This window comes from Halichoeres trimaculatus, unplaced genomic scaffold, assembly GCF_033239565.1.
Source record: "Halichoeres trimaculatus isolate MK-OKI-2021-1 unplaced genomic scaffold, fHalTri1.1 fHalTri1_scaffold_10, whole genome shotgun sequence".
Classification (NCBI taxonomy): domain Eukaryota; kingdom Metazoa; phylum Chordata; class Actinopteri; order Labriformes; family Labridae; genus Halichoeres; species Halichoeres trimaculatus.
The window spans coordinates 30,678,055-30,699,460 of record NW_027437187.1 but is presented as its reverse complement, the minus strand read 5'-3'; the positions used below and the strand labels follow the sequence as shown (position 1 = coordinate 30,699,460).

At 38.1% G+C, this 21,406-nt stretch overlaps 1 protein-coding gene across 1 annotated transcript; it reads right to left on the bottom strand.

Moving 5' to 3' along the window:
* Window positions 1-4,547: 4,547 nt before the first annotated feature.
* On the bottom strand, window positions 4,548-6,899 carry LOC141796256 (dispanin subfamily A member 2b-like). Its single transcript, XM_074677255.1, has 3 exons — window positions 6,699-6,899; window positions 4,918-5,016; window positions 4,548-4,553 (listed from the first exon to the last, which is right to left on the bottom strand). Exons 1-3 carry the CDS (start codon window positions 6,897-6,899, stop codon window positions 4,548-4,550), a joined length of 306 nt encoding a protein of 101 aa, XP_074533356.1.
* Window positions 6,900-21,406: the final 14,507 nt, after the last annotated feature.

The window sequence follows — 21,406 nt, the reverse complement described above, 5'->3', positions numbered from 1 at the left end:
ACAATCACAATCACCCAGTTCTTCTCTGTTAACATTTATTTCAGAACTTATGAGTCTACAGCTCTGGAAATAAAAAAGGCTCACTTTTACCAACACATGTAGAATTTTGTTAAGGATGTGAGGAAAAGGAAAATCAAGTAGAGGATGAAATATCTCTGGATCATAGGAGCAGAAGAGTGCTGTGCTTTATTAGTTTGTTCATTAACAGAATCGGTAGCTCTAACCAGTAGAGACGTATATGATAATGAATACAACAAACACCAAGGCACCTAGAATGAGTGCAGCAAGTCTAAGTCTATCCTGTACTGGCATTTATATGTTACTCCTATTGTGACGGTCTTATTTGTTTAAGAAACACACATAAAACAAGACAAAAAACATTTGATTTTACCATAAATAAGAAATGTATTATTTTTTCAAACTCAAGACATTCAGTATCAAAATACAGAAAAATAATTTCTTTAGATCACATGGACTTTAAATGTACAATGCATTTTTAAACATAATCAAGTTGCATTTGATTATTTTAGAGCTACTGTAACAACCTGGTGACAGACACAGAGCTCTTCAGTGCAAATAAATGAAGTGCCACATTTTATTTAAGGAGCTTATTTTTCAGATGGAAAATAATAATAATCCTATCTGAATAGCACCTTATCGGCTGTGCATATCGGCAGAAATTTTCATATCTGCCGATACCGAAATTGTGCCAATATTATCGTGCATCCCTATTAGATACCTTAGTAAACCAAATAAACAGAGCGAAAAAGCATGGTTACAAAAAGAAATACTCTACTAAACACAAACTGACTTACTTTTTGTCATAAGTTAAAATTCCTATATCAGATCAGAAGTTTTATGAAGACAAAAAAAAACATTAACAGGTTGATTATGGAAAGACATTAGAGATGGGCACCTTTCACACTTGAAACAATATGGTACGGATTGCTGGTACATGGCAATCGGTATCATACTCAACGGTACCCGATTCAGATACTTTTGTGTGTGTTTATGGAATAATAAATATACATTTATTTAAAATCAAATCTCAATGTTTCTCAATTTAACATATTTATTTCTAAAGAAATATACTTGCAATGAGGTGTTCATGTCCAGTATGGAAAATAGCCTTCTTTTCCACTTCCTAACAGTTACAGGGATGTGTTAAGGTACCAAAACAAGGTCCTGCTTGATTTTTCACCAAGACCACAAACACTTTTCCAAGAATGCAAACTGAAGACATGAAAGAGACATTTATTGACTCATTAACTTACCCTCTTAAGCCACTGACATGTTACAGACCTCACCCTCAATGCAGACACTGGGTCATCAAATCACAGCAAAATTGAAAAAGCCTAGCTCCTCAAAAGTCTTGATACACATATTTGTTTTTTGGCTGAGGATGTGAGGAAAAGGTAAATCAAGTTACATTCTGTGACATTAGAACAAAGTAGAGGATAAGTTATCACTAGATCAAAGGAACAGGTGAGTGCTGTGCTATTATTAGTTCTTTCATTAACAAAATCTGATGGACGGTCTAAAAGAGCTGACGAAGATTATGATTGCAATAAACACCACCACGCCCACAATGGAAGCAGCAATGTTGATGCTGCGAGCAATCGAGGCATTGTGTTGAGCACCCTCCAAGTCACCAACCATCCTCCGATCTCTGGACTGAAAGACAAAAGCAGTAGATTCTTTATCTCCAGTAATATGCAGCAGCAATGAGAGGAAGTCTCAGTGTTTCAGAGTTATTCAACGATCCACTGTGTTTTATTCTGCTGGGTGCAAGGTATAAATGAAGTATGCTGAGGGAGTAACCTCTGGAATTTTCAGAACTGAAGGAGGAAAAGTTTCAGATCTGAGGAACCTGGACTGACCTTTATGGAGTAGATAAGAGCCACCAATCCAAGGCAGAGGTGGTTGTTGTGGAAGAAGTTGCAGAGCGACCAGATTACGTAGTCCTTTGGGGGATCAGTGACGATGGTCACAGTTGTGCTTTCAATCACTCCGGGCCCTCCAGGCTGAGCAGGAGAACCTTCATACCCCTTTCCATGTGGTGAATTCATGATGGCTGGATAAACCGTACCTTCAGAGTGCAGGATGCAGAGAAGTCTAGAGTCAATGTGTTCCTCTCTTTTATAGTAAGTACAGGTTGTTTGAATCAGACAGATAAATTAACATTCACATTCAGGCTGTCACTCCACCTATTTTCTCTTAAATTTCACAACTGTTGGATTTTTTAATTTGGTGCAACCTGTCTTGAGCAATCATGACGTGCTTGACTTTTCCTGTTGTGACACTCACTACTCAAGTTGTCTTTAGAAATAGACCAGTATCAAGTTCAAATTACTTAATTGGATTAAGCAATGAAAACTTAAAATGTGTTAGTGAGTTCAATTTTCGTCAAATGTCTTTGTTTTCAGTGTTGAAACTGATGATTTCTAAATAGATTTAACTTTAGTTACTGTTTAAGTAAGCACAACTTAAAATCATTCGTTTCTGTGACTGCATTTCGTAACCCTGAGTGAGGAGTCAGGTCAAACGGTCATAGAGTTGTAAGGCAGGAGAGTAAAATGTGGACAAACCCAAATAAACTAACTGAGACAACTCTTCCAGTAAGAGCCTAAGCATGATTGCTCCTGCAGCCTCGTTCCGCCGCTGGAGAGTACAGCCAATGGTCACACTACTCCAATATGAAACAGACTTTAGCAAATGGCGCCTACGTAATCATGAAGCGTTTGTTTACATGAAGGATGATCTCATCAGACTCAGCACAATGATACACAGAGAGCACTGCTACAACTTCAGAGACTTTTGGACTAATAGTGAGTCAATCTGGCCCACCACAGCCCTCTAACACCCCCGCTTCTTTTAAAATGATTGTCAAGAGATGCGCTCGCGGTGATCATACGTCATGGATCACAGACCAGTATCAAGTTCAAATTACTCACTTGGATTAAGCTATGAAAACTTAAAATTTGTTAGTGAGTTCAATTTCCTCAAATGTCTGAGTTTTCAGTGTTGAAACTGATGATTTCTGAATAGATTTAACTTTTGTTACTGTTTAAGTAAGCACAACAATATGAGACCCTGCTGTACTTCTTGATGTGCGGCATTGGTACAGGTTGTCTGTGCTCCACATGACATGGACTGTTTGTCTGTGTGTCACAGCATGGACCAGCTGTCTATGCTATACGTGGTGTGGACTGGCTGTCTGTGTCAAAAGTAAGTAACTATATCATTTTACATTTTCAAAATTGGCCTAAATATTATCATAGTCCAGTCACAAAATTTCATTCATAGACATTAACCATTAGGCACACTGCATAAGTCAACAGGTACAAGACCCTGTGCCATGGAGCACAGACCACCAGTCAGTGCCCTGGGGCTCAGACAACCTGTGCCCCCTGAAGAACAATATTTCAAAGTGCAGCAGGGTCTCATATCTACTGCCTTCCCTCCTCACTCACGGTTACTAACGTTATGAAATTAGAGCTGATTTTTGTTGTGGCGGCGTTTGTAACCATGAGTGAGGAGGAAATGCTATAGATATGAGACCCATCTGCACTTTAAAATGTTATGTAATTTCGTTTTTTAGATATGCTTCAATTTTTTTATTATTACATTTAATTAAATCATAAGGCAAATTTATTGACATCACATATTTCGGTTTAGAGTAAGGTCAACTTATTATGCTCTACAGTGATATACAACATTTTTTAACATTACTAAATATTTTAATTTGCAACATATAAGCATCAGGATTATTTGATTAAAGACATTCAGTAGAATAATTTTCCATAATAATCACAACTACTTTAGATGTTGAGTTAAATTAACTGATTAGTTAGTTGATTCGATTTTTTTTTTAAGTAACTGGTTTACAAGCATTTTTCAGGTAAACTCAACTTATCCGGGTTTACAGCGAAGGCAGGACAAGGCAAGTTTCACAAACAGGGAAATTAAAGCTGAGCTTTACAGCTGAAATAAAATACAGTAGTTTCATAAAACATAGAAAAACTATTATTTTGATTAATCCAATTAAAATCAAGGAGTGCAGATAGGATACTGCCAGTTGTCATATGTAAGGCCAAATTAAACTGTCCCCAGTCTTGAGTTTAACATTGTTAGGGTTGATTTTAGGAGCATAAAACCGGAATGCAGCCTCAACCATGTTTAGTCCTGACTCCGCGTACCATCTGGAGACACCTCAAGAGATGTACTTTGATGCTAAACCATGGAGAAACTTGTACAGAAGCAGAAATGTTTTAAAGTGTATTCTCTTGGTGACAGGAAGCCAGTGCAGAGACCTGCAGCACTGGACTAATATGGTCGTATTTCCTGGTTCTGTTCGGCACTCTGATGCAATGTACTGCAGCTGTCTTACAGTTTGCCAAAAAATACATCTAACCAAATAAATGCCAATTATGAATCAAGATCACAAACACTTTTCCAGGAATACAAAACTTAAGAATGAAATGAACTTTTCCTCTTAAGCAACTGACATGCTGCATGCTTCACCCCTGAAAGCATTACCTGAGTCATCAAATCTGGATATGAGGAAAAGGGAAAGTTACATTTTGTGATATAAGAGTAAAGCCGAGCACTCAGTATCACTGAGTGGAAGAAGCAGATGAGTGCTGAGCTGTTTTAGTTTGTTTGTTAACCGTATCTTGATAATAAAAGATATACAAGGTCCTCCTCTTTCCACCTCTCTGTGCCTTCTGCCGGTCTCATCACTATGGAGAGCATAGCTTTCAGTTGCTCTGCCTCATTTCAGATCAAAACTCGTGTTTGTGTGTTATTTAACTTTAAAGTGATCTTGAGTGTCAAGAAAGGTACTTTTATAAGGCACTCATAAAATTAAAAACGTATTAATGTCATTATTGCCATGATAATGAATATCCCACAAACAATGGCAACCAAAATGTGAGCAGCAGAGTTGTATTTGCGGGCAAGTGAGGTGTAATGGCGAGCACCCTCCAGGTCTCCAACTATCCTCCGATCTCTGGACTGAAAGACAAAAGCAGTCCAATGTTTGAGACAGTCTTTAACACACTCATTCAACCATTTTAAAAGCTTTAGCAACTTACTTGTTGCAAAGTGAAGTGCGATTACCCTATGTTCTTAGGAAAAAATACACAAGTTTTCAGGACTAAATATTTATTATATGTACACTAAAAGAAGGTTGTATTTTTGGCTTTTTAGATCTAACAAAAAAGGAGGACAATATTAGGTCTAAACTTTCATAACATTAATCTCCAGAAGTACAGATCTAAAAGGCATCATATGTAATTAAGAGTTCAGACACAGTTTTCTCCAAAACTGTAACAGAGATGACATGACACGACATGACACGACATGACACGACATGACACGACACGACACGACACGACACGACACGACACAACACAACAACTAGTGCTGTCAGGCGATTAAAAAAATTAATCAAATTAATTACATGATTTGTAATTAATTAATATAATGAATCACATTTTAATCTCATATCTGCTTAAGGCTCCAAAATAAAGATTTTGAATTCCAGGACATTAAAATTACATTTAAAGACTCTAAAAAAACATTTAAAAATAAGGTGGGTATATTTACAACACATTTTTAGGTACCCTGATGCATAAGGAACACATGAAAAAAGTTTCATGGTTCTATCTTTACAAAATCTACACATTCCTGCACTTAAGATAAGCTGATTTGATTTTTAGGACAGTTTTTGCTTTTACTCAGTGTTGACTCGATTTTCACTGCAATATGAAGTTCTATACTTCTATGAGGTCAGGAGAATCTGGGCTAAAGGCTAAAAACTGTGAGGAACTATGTACAAAACACTTAATTCAAGTCTTGCATCAAAGAAAAGTGAAGTATTTTCAGTTTAACATGCTCTGAACACACAAACTGTTGCTCTTTGGTGCAGAGCAGCCCCAAGCTGAAACAAGACACAAGAAAGATGGAAGGAACTTTTCAAAGAATTCTTAAGATTTAGATACAAAACATATATTGATCATTCAGGGCTTCTTTAATGCAGTAAGGCGTGTAGAATTATCTGTCTTTTACAGAATTGAGCTAGAGCAAACGGTTGATTTTCTGCAGATTTTCAAAAAACACGTATGAATAAACGAGATGTGGACCCACTCTTGCATGCACACAACCCCCCCCCCCCCACCCGTCTAAAGCATGTTGCTGACATCAGCTATGATACATTCAGGGACCGTCGGAAATTTGAAAATCTGACAAGAACACCACTTTTTCTAAGTAGAACAAACGGTTTGTAAATGCCAGACATTTGAAAATAAGTGTGTCTCTGAATGCCCCGCGGGTTTTGGATCCAGATTAATCTGCGTTTTTTTTTTAATGCGTTAATTTGCGGTGTAATTAATTAATCTAATTAACGCGTTAGAATGACAGTCCTAAACATAACACAACATTACATTACATAACATAACATAACATAACATAACATAACATAACATAACACAACATAACATACATAACATAACATAGCATAACAACAACATAACATAACATAACATAACATAACACAACATAACAATATAACATAACGTAACATAACATAACATAACATAACATAACATAACATAACATAACATAACATAACATAACATAACATAACATAACATAACATAACATAACATAACATAACTTAAAGCACCTAGACTGACCTTGATGGAGTAGATAAGAGCCGCCAGTCCAAGGCAGCATGGGTTGATGTAGACAAAGTTGCAGAGAGACATGACGATGTGGTCCTTTGGGGGATCGATGTCAATGGTCACAGTGGTGTTCTCATTCACCCTGGGCCCTCCAGGCTGAGCAGGAAAATCTCCATACCCCATCCCGTGCAGTGGAACACCTTCACGACTCATGATGGTCGGATGAACTGCAGTTACAGAGTGCATGATGCAAAGAAATTTGCTTAGACTGTGTGAAGCTTTTGGGAAGGGTCAACTGGGTCCAATTTCCCAGAAACATGTGGGGAGTGCAATTTCCCAGCAGTTAACCTTTGTCAGAACATGCCAGGAAAAATGAGGGGAGTCAATGATTGTTTCAGTAAGATGATTGTTATATATTAATTGTTGAGATGTTGCAATATTCACATTCTTGTGTTTACTTGGCACTTTTCCTCAGAAGAACAACAACCCCAGAGGAGGATTATGTGGAGAAGTTGACACTACAACACAAATACTGAAATACAAAATAACTATGCCATTTATATGCCACATCACATTTCTTTTAACTTAAGACTTAATATAACTTAAGGCTTGGACACAGTATACTTGTATGGCAATGATAAATTGTTTGACACTGCCTGTAGCCACTTCACTCAGAAAATGTGGGGGCTGTGGGTAGAGCAGACCTCGAGCAGAGCAGAGCCTGAGCTCATATAAGCAAACAAACACAACAACACACAGTTGTTTTATGTCAACATTTATTACAGAACTTATAACTCTACAGCTCTGGAAGTAAAACAGCTGATCAACATCTTGCTAAACACTTTTCCAAGATTACAAATCTGAAGAAATGAAACCATCTTGTTGACTCATTAACTTTTGCTCTTAAGCAACTGACATGTTACAGACCTCACCCTTATTGCAGAAACTGAGGATATGAGGAAAAGGGAAACTTTGTGTTATAAGATTGAAGTAGAGCAAAGAATATGACTGAGTGGAAGAAGCAGATGAAAGCTGTGCTGTTTAAGTTAGTTTATTAACTTTTTCTTTCTCTGGGAAAAAAATAAAAACGAAAAAAGAGGAACAAGTAAAAAAGTATCCCATAACCTATAACAGCCACACTGAGAGCAGCAATGTTGTGTATGCGTGCAGTCCTGGCATAACGGCGAGCACCCTCCAAGTCTCCAACCATCCACCGATCTCTGGACTGAAAGACAAAAACAGCCCAATGTTTGAGACAGTCTGTAACAAACATATTCAAACATTTAGGGTGCTTTAGCAACTACTGGGAGCAAAGTGAAGTGTAATTACCATATGACATCAGGCAGAAAGACACGTTTTCAGGACTGAATATTCATTATATGTAGAAACAGATCCAAAAGTCATCAAACGTAATTTAGAGTCCAGACTCTATTCTCTCCAAAACTGTAGCGAAGACTTTACAAATACCTTAATCATAATAATACTATAAAACTTTAAAGAACACAAGTAAACAGCAAAACTAAATCAAGGAATGTTTCCCCTATAACAGTTTTTTTTTTAATTTAACTTTTTTTTTTTTTTTTTTTTTTTTTTTAAGTTTGATGCTGAAATGACCATCCACAAACAGTTATCCAAGATTCAGATCTGAAGCACCTGGACTAACCTTGATGGAGTAGATAAGAGCCGCCAGTCCAAGGCAGAATTGGTTGTTGTAGACAAAGTTGCAAAGAGACCAGATGATGTGGTCCTTTGGGGGATCGATGTCGATGGTCACAGTGGTGTTTCGAATCACTCTGGGCCATCGGGGCTGAGCACGATAACCTCCATTCCCCTTTCCATGCAGTGAAACACCTGCAGGGTTCATGATGGTCGGATGAACTGTACTTTCAGAGAGAAGTCTGCTTAGACTGTGTGAAGCTTGTCATGTTATGAAGGGCACACTCGGTCCAATTTCCCAGAAACATATGGGGGGTGCAATTTCCCAGCAGTGGACCTTTGGCAGAACATGCATCTCCTAAGTACATAAATATTGTGACAGGAAAAATGAGGGGAGTCAAGGATTGTTTGAGTAAGATGACTGTTATATATTAATCGTTGAGATGTTGCAGCATTCACATTCATGCCTTTATTTGGCACTTTTCAACTAAAGAGCAACAACTGCAGAGGAGGATTATGTGGAGAGGTCAACACTACAACACAAATACTGAAATACAAAACAATTGTGTCCTGAGTATGCCACATCACCTTTCTTTTAACTTAAGACTCAAGATAACTTTAAGCTTGGACACAATATACCTGTATTAATAAGATTAATTGTTTGACACTGCCTGTAGAAAACTTTGCAAACCAAATAAACTGAAGATGAATTAAACACATTTTCTTTCCATTAGAGCCATATTGGTTTTAAAGGACACAAATATTTTCAGACATCGACACATTGGCCCTCACTTATTTAACGGAAAAATATGAGTGCAAAACATTTTCAGACAGAAAAACTGATGTTTTTAGATTAATATTTAGGTTGCTGAATCAGGTATGACACCAAGAATGTCTTAACAGTTCACTCTTCTGCCAATCTGTCGAATGCATTACTCACTGTCATTTCACATGAAATGGTCTGTAATTTTCAACAGATTTTCCTGTTTTCTTATAAAACAACAAAATTCTAGTAGATTTACAGGTATTTTCTGTAATTTTATACAGTCAAAAACTAAATCAGAATTTTACGGTTATTAACCCTTAATCTTTAAAGTATTTTTTTCTGTTTTTGTAAATTTAAAGAAATTCTCTGTAAAAGGACATTTTGAATGTTTTCTTTAAAGGTATTATGCCAGCTGAACACTGTGTCCTCCTCACTCATGGTTGCAATTCATTATCAAAAAAAAAAACAAAAACAGTAAAAGCACTGGCAGCAAAGTTACCAGACAGAAACTGCAAAATTACAGTCAAACACTGTAAAAAATGCAGAACAATGTAAAATAACAGTAAAAACACAGGACTACGATGTTGAAAAGAAAATGAACTGTAAAAAAATGGCAAAAGCACTGGCAGCAAAGTTTCCAGACAAATACCGTAAAATTATAGCCAAACACTGTAAAAATATGGAACTACAGGAAATAACTAAAAATACAGGCCTTGACCTTAAAAAAAATCTGTTAAAAAATGGTAAAAACACTGGCAGCAAAGTTTCCACACACATACCATGGAATTCTAGAGGTTTCTAGGTATGTTTTCTCTTCATCAGAGCAGCAGGGAAATTGTGCTTCAAATTTATTACCATATTTGTATTTGAAATCAGCCAAATGTTAGCTTACTAAGTGCACAACAATGTTAATAAGAAGCAGGACTCTAACGATACCTGCCTCACAAAAGAAAAACTGTAATTCTATACCTGGTTGTTTCATCTACACATGTAAAAATGTTTGTTTTACCTGATTAAAAAGTAGTGAAAATCACTGACGCTAACTTTATTAGAAGTTAGAACTTACACAGTCAAACGTGACTACCAACCAATAAAGAGCTAGCATAACTGCGTGTAAAACTTCTAAATAACATCACACACATACCTCTGTCTTTATATCATTTCTCCTCACCCTCTCTTCTTTTCTTTCACCCCTGGGCTCCTGAAGGCTTTGGCTTTTTTTGACATGAAGCCCTGGTCCTCGGTGCTCTGCAGATACACACTGCCTTTCACATCATAGGAGCGCTCTGCAGCACTGCCATCATGACAATCTTTCAGCTCATACTGTCTCTTTCTTACTGTCAAAGCTTAAGGGAATCCAGCCAAGTCCAGATGTGTCTGTGAGGAAACAGATCAGCAGGAGACTGTCCTGTAGTGGCAGTCAGATGTAACACAGACAGAGAAATCTTTTCGCCATTGTTCAGAGGGGTGTTGGCATGCTTTTTCATACTTGATGTGAATGTCTGGATGTATCTGGACGTTTGATGCTGGATGTCGTGGGGCACTTGTGGTGTGCTGAATGCCATTTACTAACAGAAGAATAAAGCCTGACATTTACCTGGACATTTTCAATGTGTGAATCAAGATAACAAACCCCTTTCCACGGTTACAAAACTGAAGAAATGAAACCACAATTTATTAACTCATTAACTTTTCTTCTGAAGCGGCTGACATGTTAAAGGCGTCATGCTCAATGTAGAAACTAAATCATCAAATAACAGGAAAATTCAAAAAGCACAGCACCTCAAAATACTTGATACAAAAATCAAAATTTATTTTTTGGTTGAAGATGTGAGGAAAAGGGAAAGTTACATTTTGTGATATAAGAATAAAGCCAAGCACTCAATATCACTGAGTGGAAGAAGCAGATGAGTGCTGTGCTGTATTAGTTTGTTCATTAACCATATCTTTTTCTGTGGATCTGAGGAAAATGATAAAATCTCAAAAACACGTACAGAGAAATGAAAATCGCATAACATATAACAGCCACAATGAGAGCAGCAATGTTGAATCTGCGGGCGGTCGAGGCATAACGGCGAGCACCCTCGGGGTCTCCAACCATCCTCCGATCTCTGGACTGAAAGACAAAAGCAGACTGATGTTCAAGATAGTCTGTAAAACACTTATTCAACCATTTAAAAAGCTTGAGCAACTACTGGGTGCAAAGTGAAGTGTGATTACCATATGTTATTAGCAGTGTTGCTAGCATTAAAGTAATCTGATTACTGATTACTCCTTAGATTACTAACTTAGTTCATTTACTGATTGCTTGATTTTTAAAGTAAGTAGAGTAAAGTAACTATGTTAGATTACAAGTTACTTTATTAGTAACATTCATTAGAAGCCAACAACATCAGCAGCTGCATGATTGGATTGTGAATGGATTGTGGGGCACATCAGAGGACACGAAGCGCGTCACCTTCAGGGCCAGCTCCCGGGACAGATTTAATCTGTTTCTTTGTCATTGATAGGAGTACAAAATTAAGAGACAGTTACACAGCTGGCTTTTCCATTCAGAATACTTTTGATCCACCTGCACTCCTTGTTTGTCATCGCCAAATAGCAGAACCTTTGGTGATATACTGTATACTCTCCCAGTGTCTCCAGCTCATCCTCCTTACAATAATGTACTCCATCTTTTTAGATCACGTTAAAAATAAAGACTAAAACAGAGAAAAATGGGAAATCACGGGTAAATCCTGAGTGACACACTTTTATTTTGTCTCTTTTTACTTTGTCTTTTCTCTCCCTCTTTTCTTTGAATTAAATGAAATGAGAGAACCAGATATACTCAGTATCAGATATTAAGGCTGTTTATTGTTTAATTGTAAGATGTGCATCAAACTTCCAGCTGCTGTCAGGTTAACTTTCCATTATGACAAACGGCTTTAATCTGACATAACATGTGACGGGAAAATTAATATTATATATATATATATATATATATATATATATATATATATATATATATATATATATATATATATATATATATATATGCTGGTTCGGACGGTTATATTAAATAACGATTGCTGTGAGTGTTTATGGCATTAAAATGTGTCTGACACTCTGGAAACCTGCCTCGGAGGCTTTGATGACATATGCGCACATGTGCGCCTGTAACCAAATTACAGCTGCGGATGCTGCGCTCCGCCTTGTGCCGAGGATAGGCCAGGTTGGAGCTGGCGAGCTTTCAGCGCACTTTTTTTGGCACAAAATTGTCACTGCGCCAACATGAATCTGCTGACACCTCCCCCTGGTGTGCCATCAACTCCTCTTGCCGCAAAGTCACACCCATCTCTGCGCAGACAGTCTACTAAATTGTCAAATTGGCAGCGCACGGTGGTGCGCCACACGAAATTGGCACCGCGCAGGCTGCGCCGGGCTTGCGCCCCCTGCGCTGCGCCACAAAATTAGAGCCCAATAAGTTGACCTTACTCTAAACTCAGTAAATTTGCCTTATGGATTAAGTAAATGTAATAATAAAAAAACTGAAGCAGATCTGAACAACTAAATTGACCAACATTTTAAAGTCAGCTGGGTCTAATATCCACAGCGTTACCTCCTCACTCATGGTTATAAACGCCATCACAACAAAAAACAGCTCTAATGTAACAACTTTAGTGACCGTGAGTGAAGAGGGAAGGCAGTAGATATGAGACCCTGCTGTATATTGAAATATTGTTCTTCAGGGGGCACAGGTTGTCTGAGCCCCACAGCACTGACTGGTGGTCTGTGCTCCATGACATGGGGTATTGTACCTATTGACTTTTGCAGTGTGTGCCTAATGTTAATAAGTTCATACATGAAATGTTTGACTGGACTACCATGCTATTCAAGCCAACTTTGAAAATATAAAATTATACATTTATTTACTTTTGACACAGACAGCCAGACCACACCACAAAGAACATATACAACTAATTGATGCTGTGACGCACAGACAAACAGTCCATGTCATGTGGAGCACAGACAACCTGTGCCATTGCTGCAGGGTCTAGATGTACTGCAGGGTCTCACACCGACAGCGTCCCCTCCTCACTCATGGTTACAAAACGCAGTCACAGAAACTAATGATTTTAAGTTGTGCTTACTTAAACAGTAACAAAAGTTAAATCTACTCATAAATCACCAGTTTCAACACTGAAAACTCAGACATTTTAGTAAATTGAATTTACTAACAAATTTTAAGTTTTCATAGCTTGACCCAGTTGAGTAGTTTGAACTTTGGGGTTTACAGTGTACTATTACACGTGAGTTGTCCTCATGCTGAAAACCCAACATTTTCAGAACTTATTTTTCATTATGTACACTAAAAGAAGGTTGTATTTTGTTGTTCTGGATCTAATAAAAAAGGAGGAAAATATTAAATCCAAACTTTCATCACATTAATCTCTGGAGAAATGGATCCAAATGTAACCAAATGTAGTTTAGATTTACTTTACTGTAACATAGATTTTACAAATACCTTAGAATCATATATGAAGACTTTAAAACACATGTGTTAGCAGAAAAATTAAATCAAGGATTTTCCCCCCGTATATTAATTTTTCAAAATTTTTACTTTAAACATGTTAAAAAAAAGTATGCAGCAAGTGGCTATTCAAGATTCAGATGTGAAGCACCTGGACTGACCCTGATGGAGTAGATAAGAGCCCCCAGTCCAAGGCAGAATGGGTTGTTGTAGACAAAGTTGCAGAGAGACCAGACAATATCGTCCGTTGGGGGATCAGGGATGATGGTCACAGTGGTGTTTTGATTCACCCTGGGTCCTCCAGGCTGAGCAGGAAAACCTCCATACCCCACCCAATACAGTGGAACACCTTCAGGATTCATGGTGGTCTGATGAACTGTCCTTACAGAGTACAGGATGCAGAGAGGTCTGCTTGGACTGTGTGAAGCTTGTCATGGTGGGAAGGGCCAACTGGGTCCAATTTCCCAGAAACATATAAGGAGTGCAATCTCCCAGCAGTGGATCTGTGGCATCTTCTCAGTGTATAAATATTTTGACAGGAAGTTTGAGAGGAGTGTGTGTTGGGAAACAGATCAGCTGGAGACTGTCCTGTAGTGCAGACAGGTGTTGATCTGTTCTGTAACACAGACAGTGAAATCTTGTCGCAATTGTTCAGGGGTGTGTTGGCAAGCTTTTTCATACTTGATGTGAATGTCTGGTTGTATTTGGATGTTTGATGCTGGATGTCCTGGGGCACTTGTTGTGTGCTGAATCCAATTTTTCTTTTCAAAATTTGGTAACTCTTCAGATGTGAATGTGGTAGCATTATCTGTCACAGCTCGCTCCGGCAGGCCATAGGATGCAAACTATCTTCTCAGCCTTGTGACAGTGGGCTGTGTGGGGATTTGAGACTTGCAAAACACTCCAACTAACTGGATTTTGCGTCTACCACTATCACAAACATGTTGTTCAGGAATGGTCCAGCAAAGTCAACGTGCAGTTTCTTCCTGGGCTATGCTGGAAATTTTGATGGATGTGGTGGGACACGTTGGAGAAGTGTTTGCAGATCTGCAGATCTCCTTCACCTCAGTCCAAATTTGGCCGCCATACATATTCTCAAGCTAAGGCTTTGGTTTTCACTGAACCTTAGCGCCCCAAGTGGACTCCTTCAACACTTAACTTCTCAACTTTGAAGGTCAATGACCCTGGACCCCCGTAGGACACACCCTTGCTCTGATGCTCATTTCTCTTAGTGAAAAATGCCTTTAAAGCTATTGTGTATGATCTGAAACCCCGTTTGGCTAATGGGACACATTTGAAAAACACAGCCTGCCCCACCCCTGTCACTCACCTCTCCCCTCTGTGTTCCAAGATCCTGCCCCCCAGCTCGTATTGCCCTACCTCGCCTCCTAACAACACGCCCCCTATGACAGAGCAAGAAGCAGGCAGTGGGTAAACAAAGTAATTACCTGTTCAACAGAAATTTGTGTCTTAGCGTCAGTCTTTATCCTAAATCCCTCTGCAGCTTTGTCCACCGGCCGTACATTTCTCCAATATTCAGTCTCTGTGGGCACCTGAATGGCTCATAATTCTTCCTCGCTTCAGCCTTTTCCTAAAAACTTTTTTGTTTTCTTCCCTTCGCTGTGGAGGGTAACAGTAACAGCTTCCTGGTTTTGGTCTTTCCTGGCTCCATGACGCTTCAGTAGCTGAGCAGCTAGCTGACGTGAAAGGGGTAGTGGGGAAGGACGAGGTGGGACCATGGGCGGGACGGTGTGAAGCGAGGGAGACAGGGGATTGGATGGACACACGCACAAACCTGAAATGAGGGGAATGGTGGTTCGGATTAGTCAATTACTAAGCCGTTTTACAGCTGATGTACGAAATGGATTTTTCCCGTTCTTTTAGATAGATAGATAGATAGATAGATAGATAGATAGATAGATAGATAGATAGATAAGTACTTTATTAATCCCAAAGGGAAATTCAATTATTCAGCTGCTTTTTGCTTTTTATTTTGCGTAGATGGGACCATCGGGCCATAATGGCCTCATAAATGGTGTTATTAGTAATTACCAAGCTTCCAAATCGTAGACCATAGCTTTAAGTGTTTATCAACATTAACACCAAACAACAATAACAAAAAGGAAATCAACAAATCAAACAGCAAAACATGACAGAAAAGGTGTAGGCTGAAGCCTTTGCTTATTTTACCTACCCTTTTCCATTTCATTTCTGTGTCTAATCCATTTCACAGACTAACTCCATGCACTGAAACACATCTTAGTCAAACATTTGTTCTGCTCTTTTTGCAAACATACGACTCCCTCTCAGTTCATACTTACACTCTCACTTCTCTAAATACCTCTGGATACAATCTGGTAGCATTTTACTGTATACTTTGAACATCAGTGAGGCTATTCTCAAATCCATAAGCTCACAAAATTTTAGAGCCTGTGGATTTATAAACAACTTGTGTGTCTGCTCACTTTATGAGCCTGATTGCTTTTTTTAAAAAGCAGAAAGACGGATTTACTGATTGTTTTGTAGGTTCTTCCCCAAACTTCCACACAGTAAGTAATGTATGGAAGGGTGAAGGAACTGTACAACATATGTAATTAATCTGAATTAAGAATTTCGTTAGATTTATAAACAGCAATTGATTTTAATATTTTGGTCTTCATGCAATTAACATGCGGTACCAAGCACAGTTTTTGATCTATAATAACATCTAAAAATGTATTCTCATAATTTTTTTCTATCTCCATATCATTCATCATATTTTTTTCTAAGTACTATTTTACCGATTTACAAATATCATGCACTTTGTTTTATTAATATCTAATGATAACTATTATTATTATTTAAGGAGGTTATTATTATTATTATTATTATTATTATTATTATTATTATTATTATTTAAGGATAAATACATTTGTGTCATCAGCAAACAAAATAAATTCAAACAATTTTGACACATTAAAAATATCATTATGGTACGTGGTATATGGTATATGAACAATTTAAGTTCCAGCTCTGACCCTTGTGGGACCCCACATATGACCTATAACATGTTATACTTGTTATTGTTTATTTGTTTGTATCTATTACTGCCATTGATGGTCCGTAGCCGTATTGATGTTTGTTTAGTAAGTTATGTTTTTCTATAAAGTGATTGAGTCTATTGACCAAGAGTTTTTCTAAAATGTATGAACTGTGGAAATAGAGAAATGAGCCTATAGTTAGAGAAGGAATGAACACCTCCATTTTTGTAAATAGGTATAACTTTAATTTGACTGGGAAATATGCCTGTTCATAACGTGTGGGTATACCTTTGTGCTCTTCAAAGTGTCACAAGTTAGTGATGGTCAGTCACTAAAGTGAATTGTCTTCCCCCCATGTACTGGTGGAACTTTTCTCTTACCGTATAAATAAGTCCCAAAGCGTCTCCCTCTATCTGAAAATAGTTGTTCTCTGTTTGGTTAAGAGTGCGAGATGCATTAAAGGTAGGTATCTCTTCCCCATTTGGCACTTTTGCTGTATCACTGCATCAATGCCAAATGCAGAGGCATCACATGCAAAGGTAAGTGGCAGGTTGGGGTCATAGTGGGCTATCACCTGGTCAATAGTCAGCAGTTCTTTGCATTTGAAAAAAGCAGTTTGTTGCACCTCTGTCCATTTCCCAGGTACCTCAGCTCCAAGCAGTTTGTACAGTGGTGCTAACACCCTGCTTTGCTGTGATACAAACTTTCTATAGTAACTAAACTGTCTCGAGACCCATTTATTTAATCACACTTTAAACAGAGTCAAGATATGGTTAGACTGTTGCAGTACCAAATTGGACCACAAGGTGGTGTCACCTTTCTGTTTTGATTTGTGAAAGATACAAGTAACATTCCTGACGAAGTGAAAACCTTTAAGTGATGTGTTGGTTATGTCTTTATGTTTAACCTCTGGTCATTAGATACCTTAGTAAACCAAACAAACTAAGCAAAAAAAGTAACAGTATGTATATGAAATTTAATGTCAGGTTGCTTGGTTACAAAAAAAGGGAAAAAATGGACAGAAAAGAAATAATCTACTTAACACATATTGCCTTACTTTTTGTTTTAAGTTGAAATTCCCCAAACATGGGGTAATCAAATCAGAAGTTTTAAGCAGACAACAAATAGGATTAACAAGATGATTATGGAAAGACAGAGAGGGAATCTTCTTAGTTTGTAAAGTTGTTGAGTTTATTCATCAAGCGATTTCTTCAGCAAGTGAGTCTCAGGCCTTGTGTGTTGTTTTAACATCAGCGTCTGACAAAAAGATATCACAGGAAATGTGTGGGGGCTGTGGTTAGAGCGGACCTCAAGCAGAGCAGAGCGTGAGTTTATATAAATTTGCATTGCTTTCTGTTTTCACCTAAACAAACAAACGCAATAAAACAGTTCTTCTCTGTCAGCTTTTATTACAGCACACAATATTATAAAAATAAAGAAATGACTAATGAACTTTTACTCTTAAGGAACTGACGAGTTGCAGGCCTCATGCTAAATTTAGAAACCTAGTCTTGCATCAAATCCAAACTGCAAACAGAAAAACTTAGAAAGAAGAACTCCTTTAGAGACTTCAGTGACAAATCAAAAGTTAGTTTTTTTGGTTAAGGATGTCTGGAAAAGGTAAAACAGGAGTTACATTTTGTAATAAAATAATAAAGCAGAGCATTAAATATCACTGGACTGGTGGAGCAAACCAGGGCTTCACTGAATTTGTTAGTTCATTCAACTTGTCTGTCAAAATTTTGCTGTAACTGTTGTAGCTCACACGCTGATTTACAGTCACAACAATAGAGACAGCTGTGATAATGGCAATCACAACTCCCAGGGCAGCCAGGATGGAAGAAGCAATGTTGAGGATGCGGGCTGTTGAACCATAATGGCGAGCACCCTCCAAGTCACCAACCATCCTCCGATCTCTGGACTGAAAGACAAAAGCAGTTTCACTGAGTCAAGAAGAGTCTTTATCTTCAGTAATGTTTAAGACAAAGTCTGTAAAACAATTATTTAGCCATTTAGAAAACTTTCCCTACTACTGGGTCAAGTAAGGTACGATTACCTTATGTTATTAGGCTGAAAGATACTTTTATTTAACAAAGAAAAAACACAAGTTTCCAGGACTGAATTATTAATAATTTGCACACTAAAAGGGGGCTGTGATTCTGTTTTTTTCTAAATCTAACCAAAAACCAAAGGAAGGAAAACATTAAGTCTAGACTTACAGTGGGGAAAATAAGTATTGAACACGTCAACTTTTTTCTCATCACATTTATTTCCAAAGATGCAAATCAAACAAAATTTCTTCCAGACATTGGTATTAACTCAAATAATCCACACATGAAAAGAAATCACAACGTTCTGGTCCATAAATATTGATTATGTGGAATTAAGTAAAATAACACAGGAAAAAAGAATTGAACATCCTAACTGAGACTCATCTAATACTTAGTGGAGAAGCCTTTGTTTGCAATGACAGCTTCCAGACGCTTCTTGTATGTTTTAACAAATGGCCCACACTGCTCAGGTGTGATTTTGGCCCATTCCTCTGCACAGATTGTCTTTAAATTCTGTAATATTCTTTGGTGCCCTCTGGTGAACCCTTTTCTTTAGTTCTTTCCACAAATGTTCAGTTGGATTTAAGTCAGATGATTGACTAGGCCATTCTAACAGATTGATTTTCTTTTTTTGAAACCATTTGAGAGTCAACTTTGCCGTGTGCTTTGGATCGTTGTCCTGCTGGAAGGTCCAGCCACGTGTCATCTTCATCATCCCGGTGGATGGCAGCAGATTCATATCAAGAATTTCCCCATACATGGCTCCATTCATTGCTCCGTCAATAATATGAAGTTTTTCAATACCATGAGATGAGAAACAACCCCATGCCATGATGCTTCCACCTTCAAACTTCACTGTTGGTGTAGTGTTTTTTGGGTGATGTGCAGTGCCATTTCTCCTCCAAACATGGTATGACAGCCGAAATGTTCAATTTTGGTCTCATCTGACCAGACAACATTCTCCCAGTATTCTACAGGCTTGTCAAGATGCCGTTTAGCAAACTTTAAACAAGCTTCAACATGCTTTTTTTGAGGAATGGAGTCTTGCAGGCTGAGCGTCCATAGAGACTATAGCGGTGGAGTGCATTACCTATTGTTTTCTCTGTAACAATTGTACCTGCTGCCTCCAAGTCTTTCTGGAGCACTTTCAGGGTGGTCCTTGGCTCATTGAGTACTCTTATAACTATCTTTCTGACTCCCTGGTCAGAAATCTTGCAAGGAGCTCCTGTGTGTGGCCTGTTGATGGTAAGGTGGTGCTTCTTCTACTTGCGAATAATGGCCCCAACGGTGCTGACTGGAATATTCAGGTGCTTTGATATAAGTCTGTAACCAGTTCCATTCTGATGCTGAGCAACAATCAGGTTGTGAATGTCTTCAGAGAGCTCTTTGCCTTCACCCATAATGAGGTGTGTGGTATTTAACTGCTTGGTGAAAAAATTGACCTTTTTTTAATAGGACCATTAATTTTCTCTAGCCCAGCTGATGTTGGTTTGCACTAATTGGAAGTTCAAGTCATAATTACTGACAGATTTCAGGTGGTATGGTGCATTTCCTTGCCAAAGTAAACAGCCTTTCCATGGTGTGTTCAATACTTTTTTCCTGTGTTATTGTATTTAATTTCACATAACCATTACTTGTGGACTTAAATGTCATGATTTCTTTTCATGTGTGGATTATTTTAATTGATAACAATGTCTGGTAGAAATTTCGTTTGAATTGCAGCTTTGGAAATAAACGTAATGAGAAAAAAGTTCACATGTTCAATACTTATTTTCCTCACTGTATATCACATTGATCTTTGGAGATACAGATCCACATGTCATCAAATGTAATTCAGATTTCAGACCCAATTTCCTCCAAAATTATAACAAAGCTTTCATAAATACTTTAGTAAAAAATCAAAAAATAAACTTTATAGAACACAAGATAACAGCAACATTAGATCATGGAAAAAAAAATCCTCCTTTACAAAGTTTTCTATTTTATTTTAGCACCTGAACCGACCTTGATGGACAAGATGAGAGCCGCAAGTCCAAGGCAGAATGGGTTATAGTAGACGAAGCAACAGAGCGACCAGATGATGTGGTCCTTTGGCGGATCGATGACGATGTTCACAGTGGGGTTTTGATTCACTCTGGGCCCTCCAGGCTGAGCAGGATAACCTCCATACCCCTTCCCATGCAGTGGAACACCTTCAGGATTCATGATGCTCGGATGAACTGTAAGTACAGAGAGAAGTCTGCTTCGACTGTGTGAAGCTTGTCGTGGTGGGAAGGGCAAACTGGGTCCAATTTCCCATATAGGGAGTGAAATTTCCCAGCAGTGGATCTTTGACAGAACATGCATCTCCTCAGCGTATAAATGTTTTGACAGGAAATATGAGAGGAGTGTGTGTAGTTAAACAGATCAGCTATGACTGTCTTGTAGTGCAGCTAGGTGTTGATCTGTTCTGTAACACAGACGGTGAAATCCTGTCACCATTGCTCAGAGGTGTGTTGGCAAGCTTTTTCATACTTGGTATGAATGTCTGGATATATCTGAATGTTTGATGCTGGATGTCTCAGGACATTCGTGGTGTGCTGAATTCAAGGTTGAGGTCACAGTGGGCTAACACCTGGTCAATAGTCAACTGTTCTTTACACTTGACAAAAGCAGTTTGTTGCACCCCTGTCCATTTCCCAGATACCTCAGCTCTGAGCAGTTAGTACAGTGGT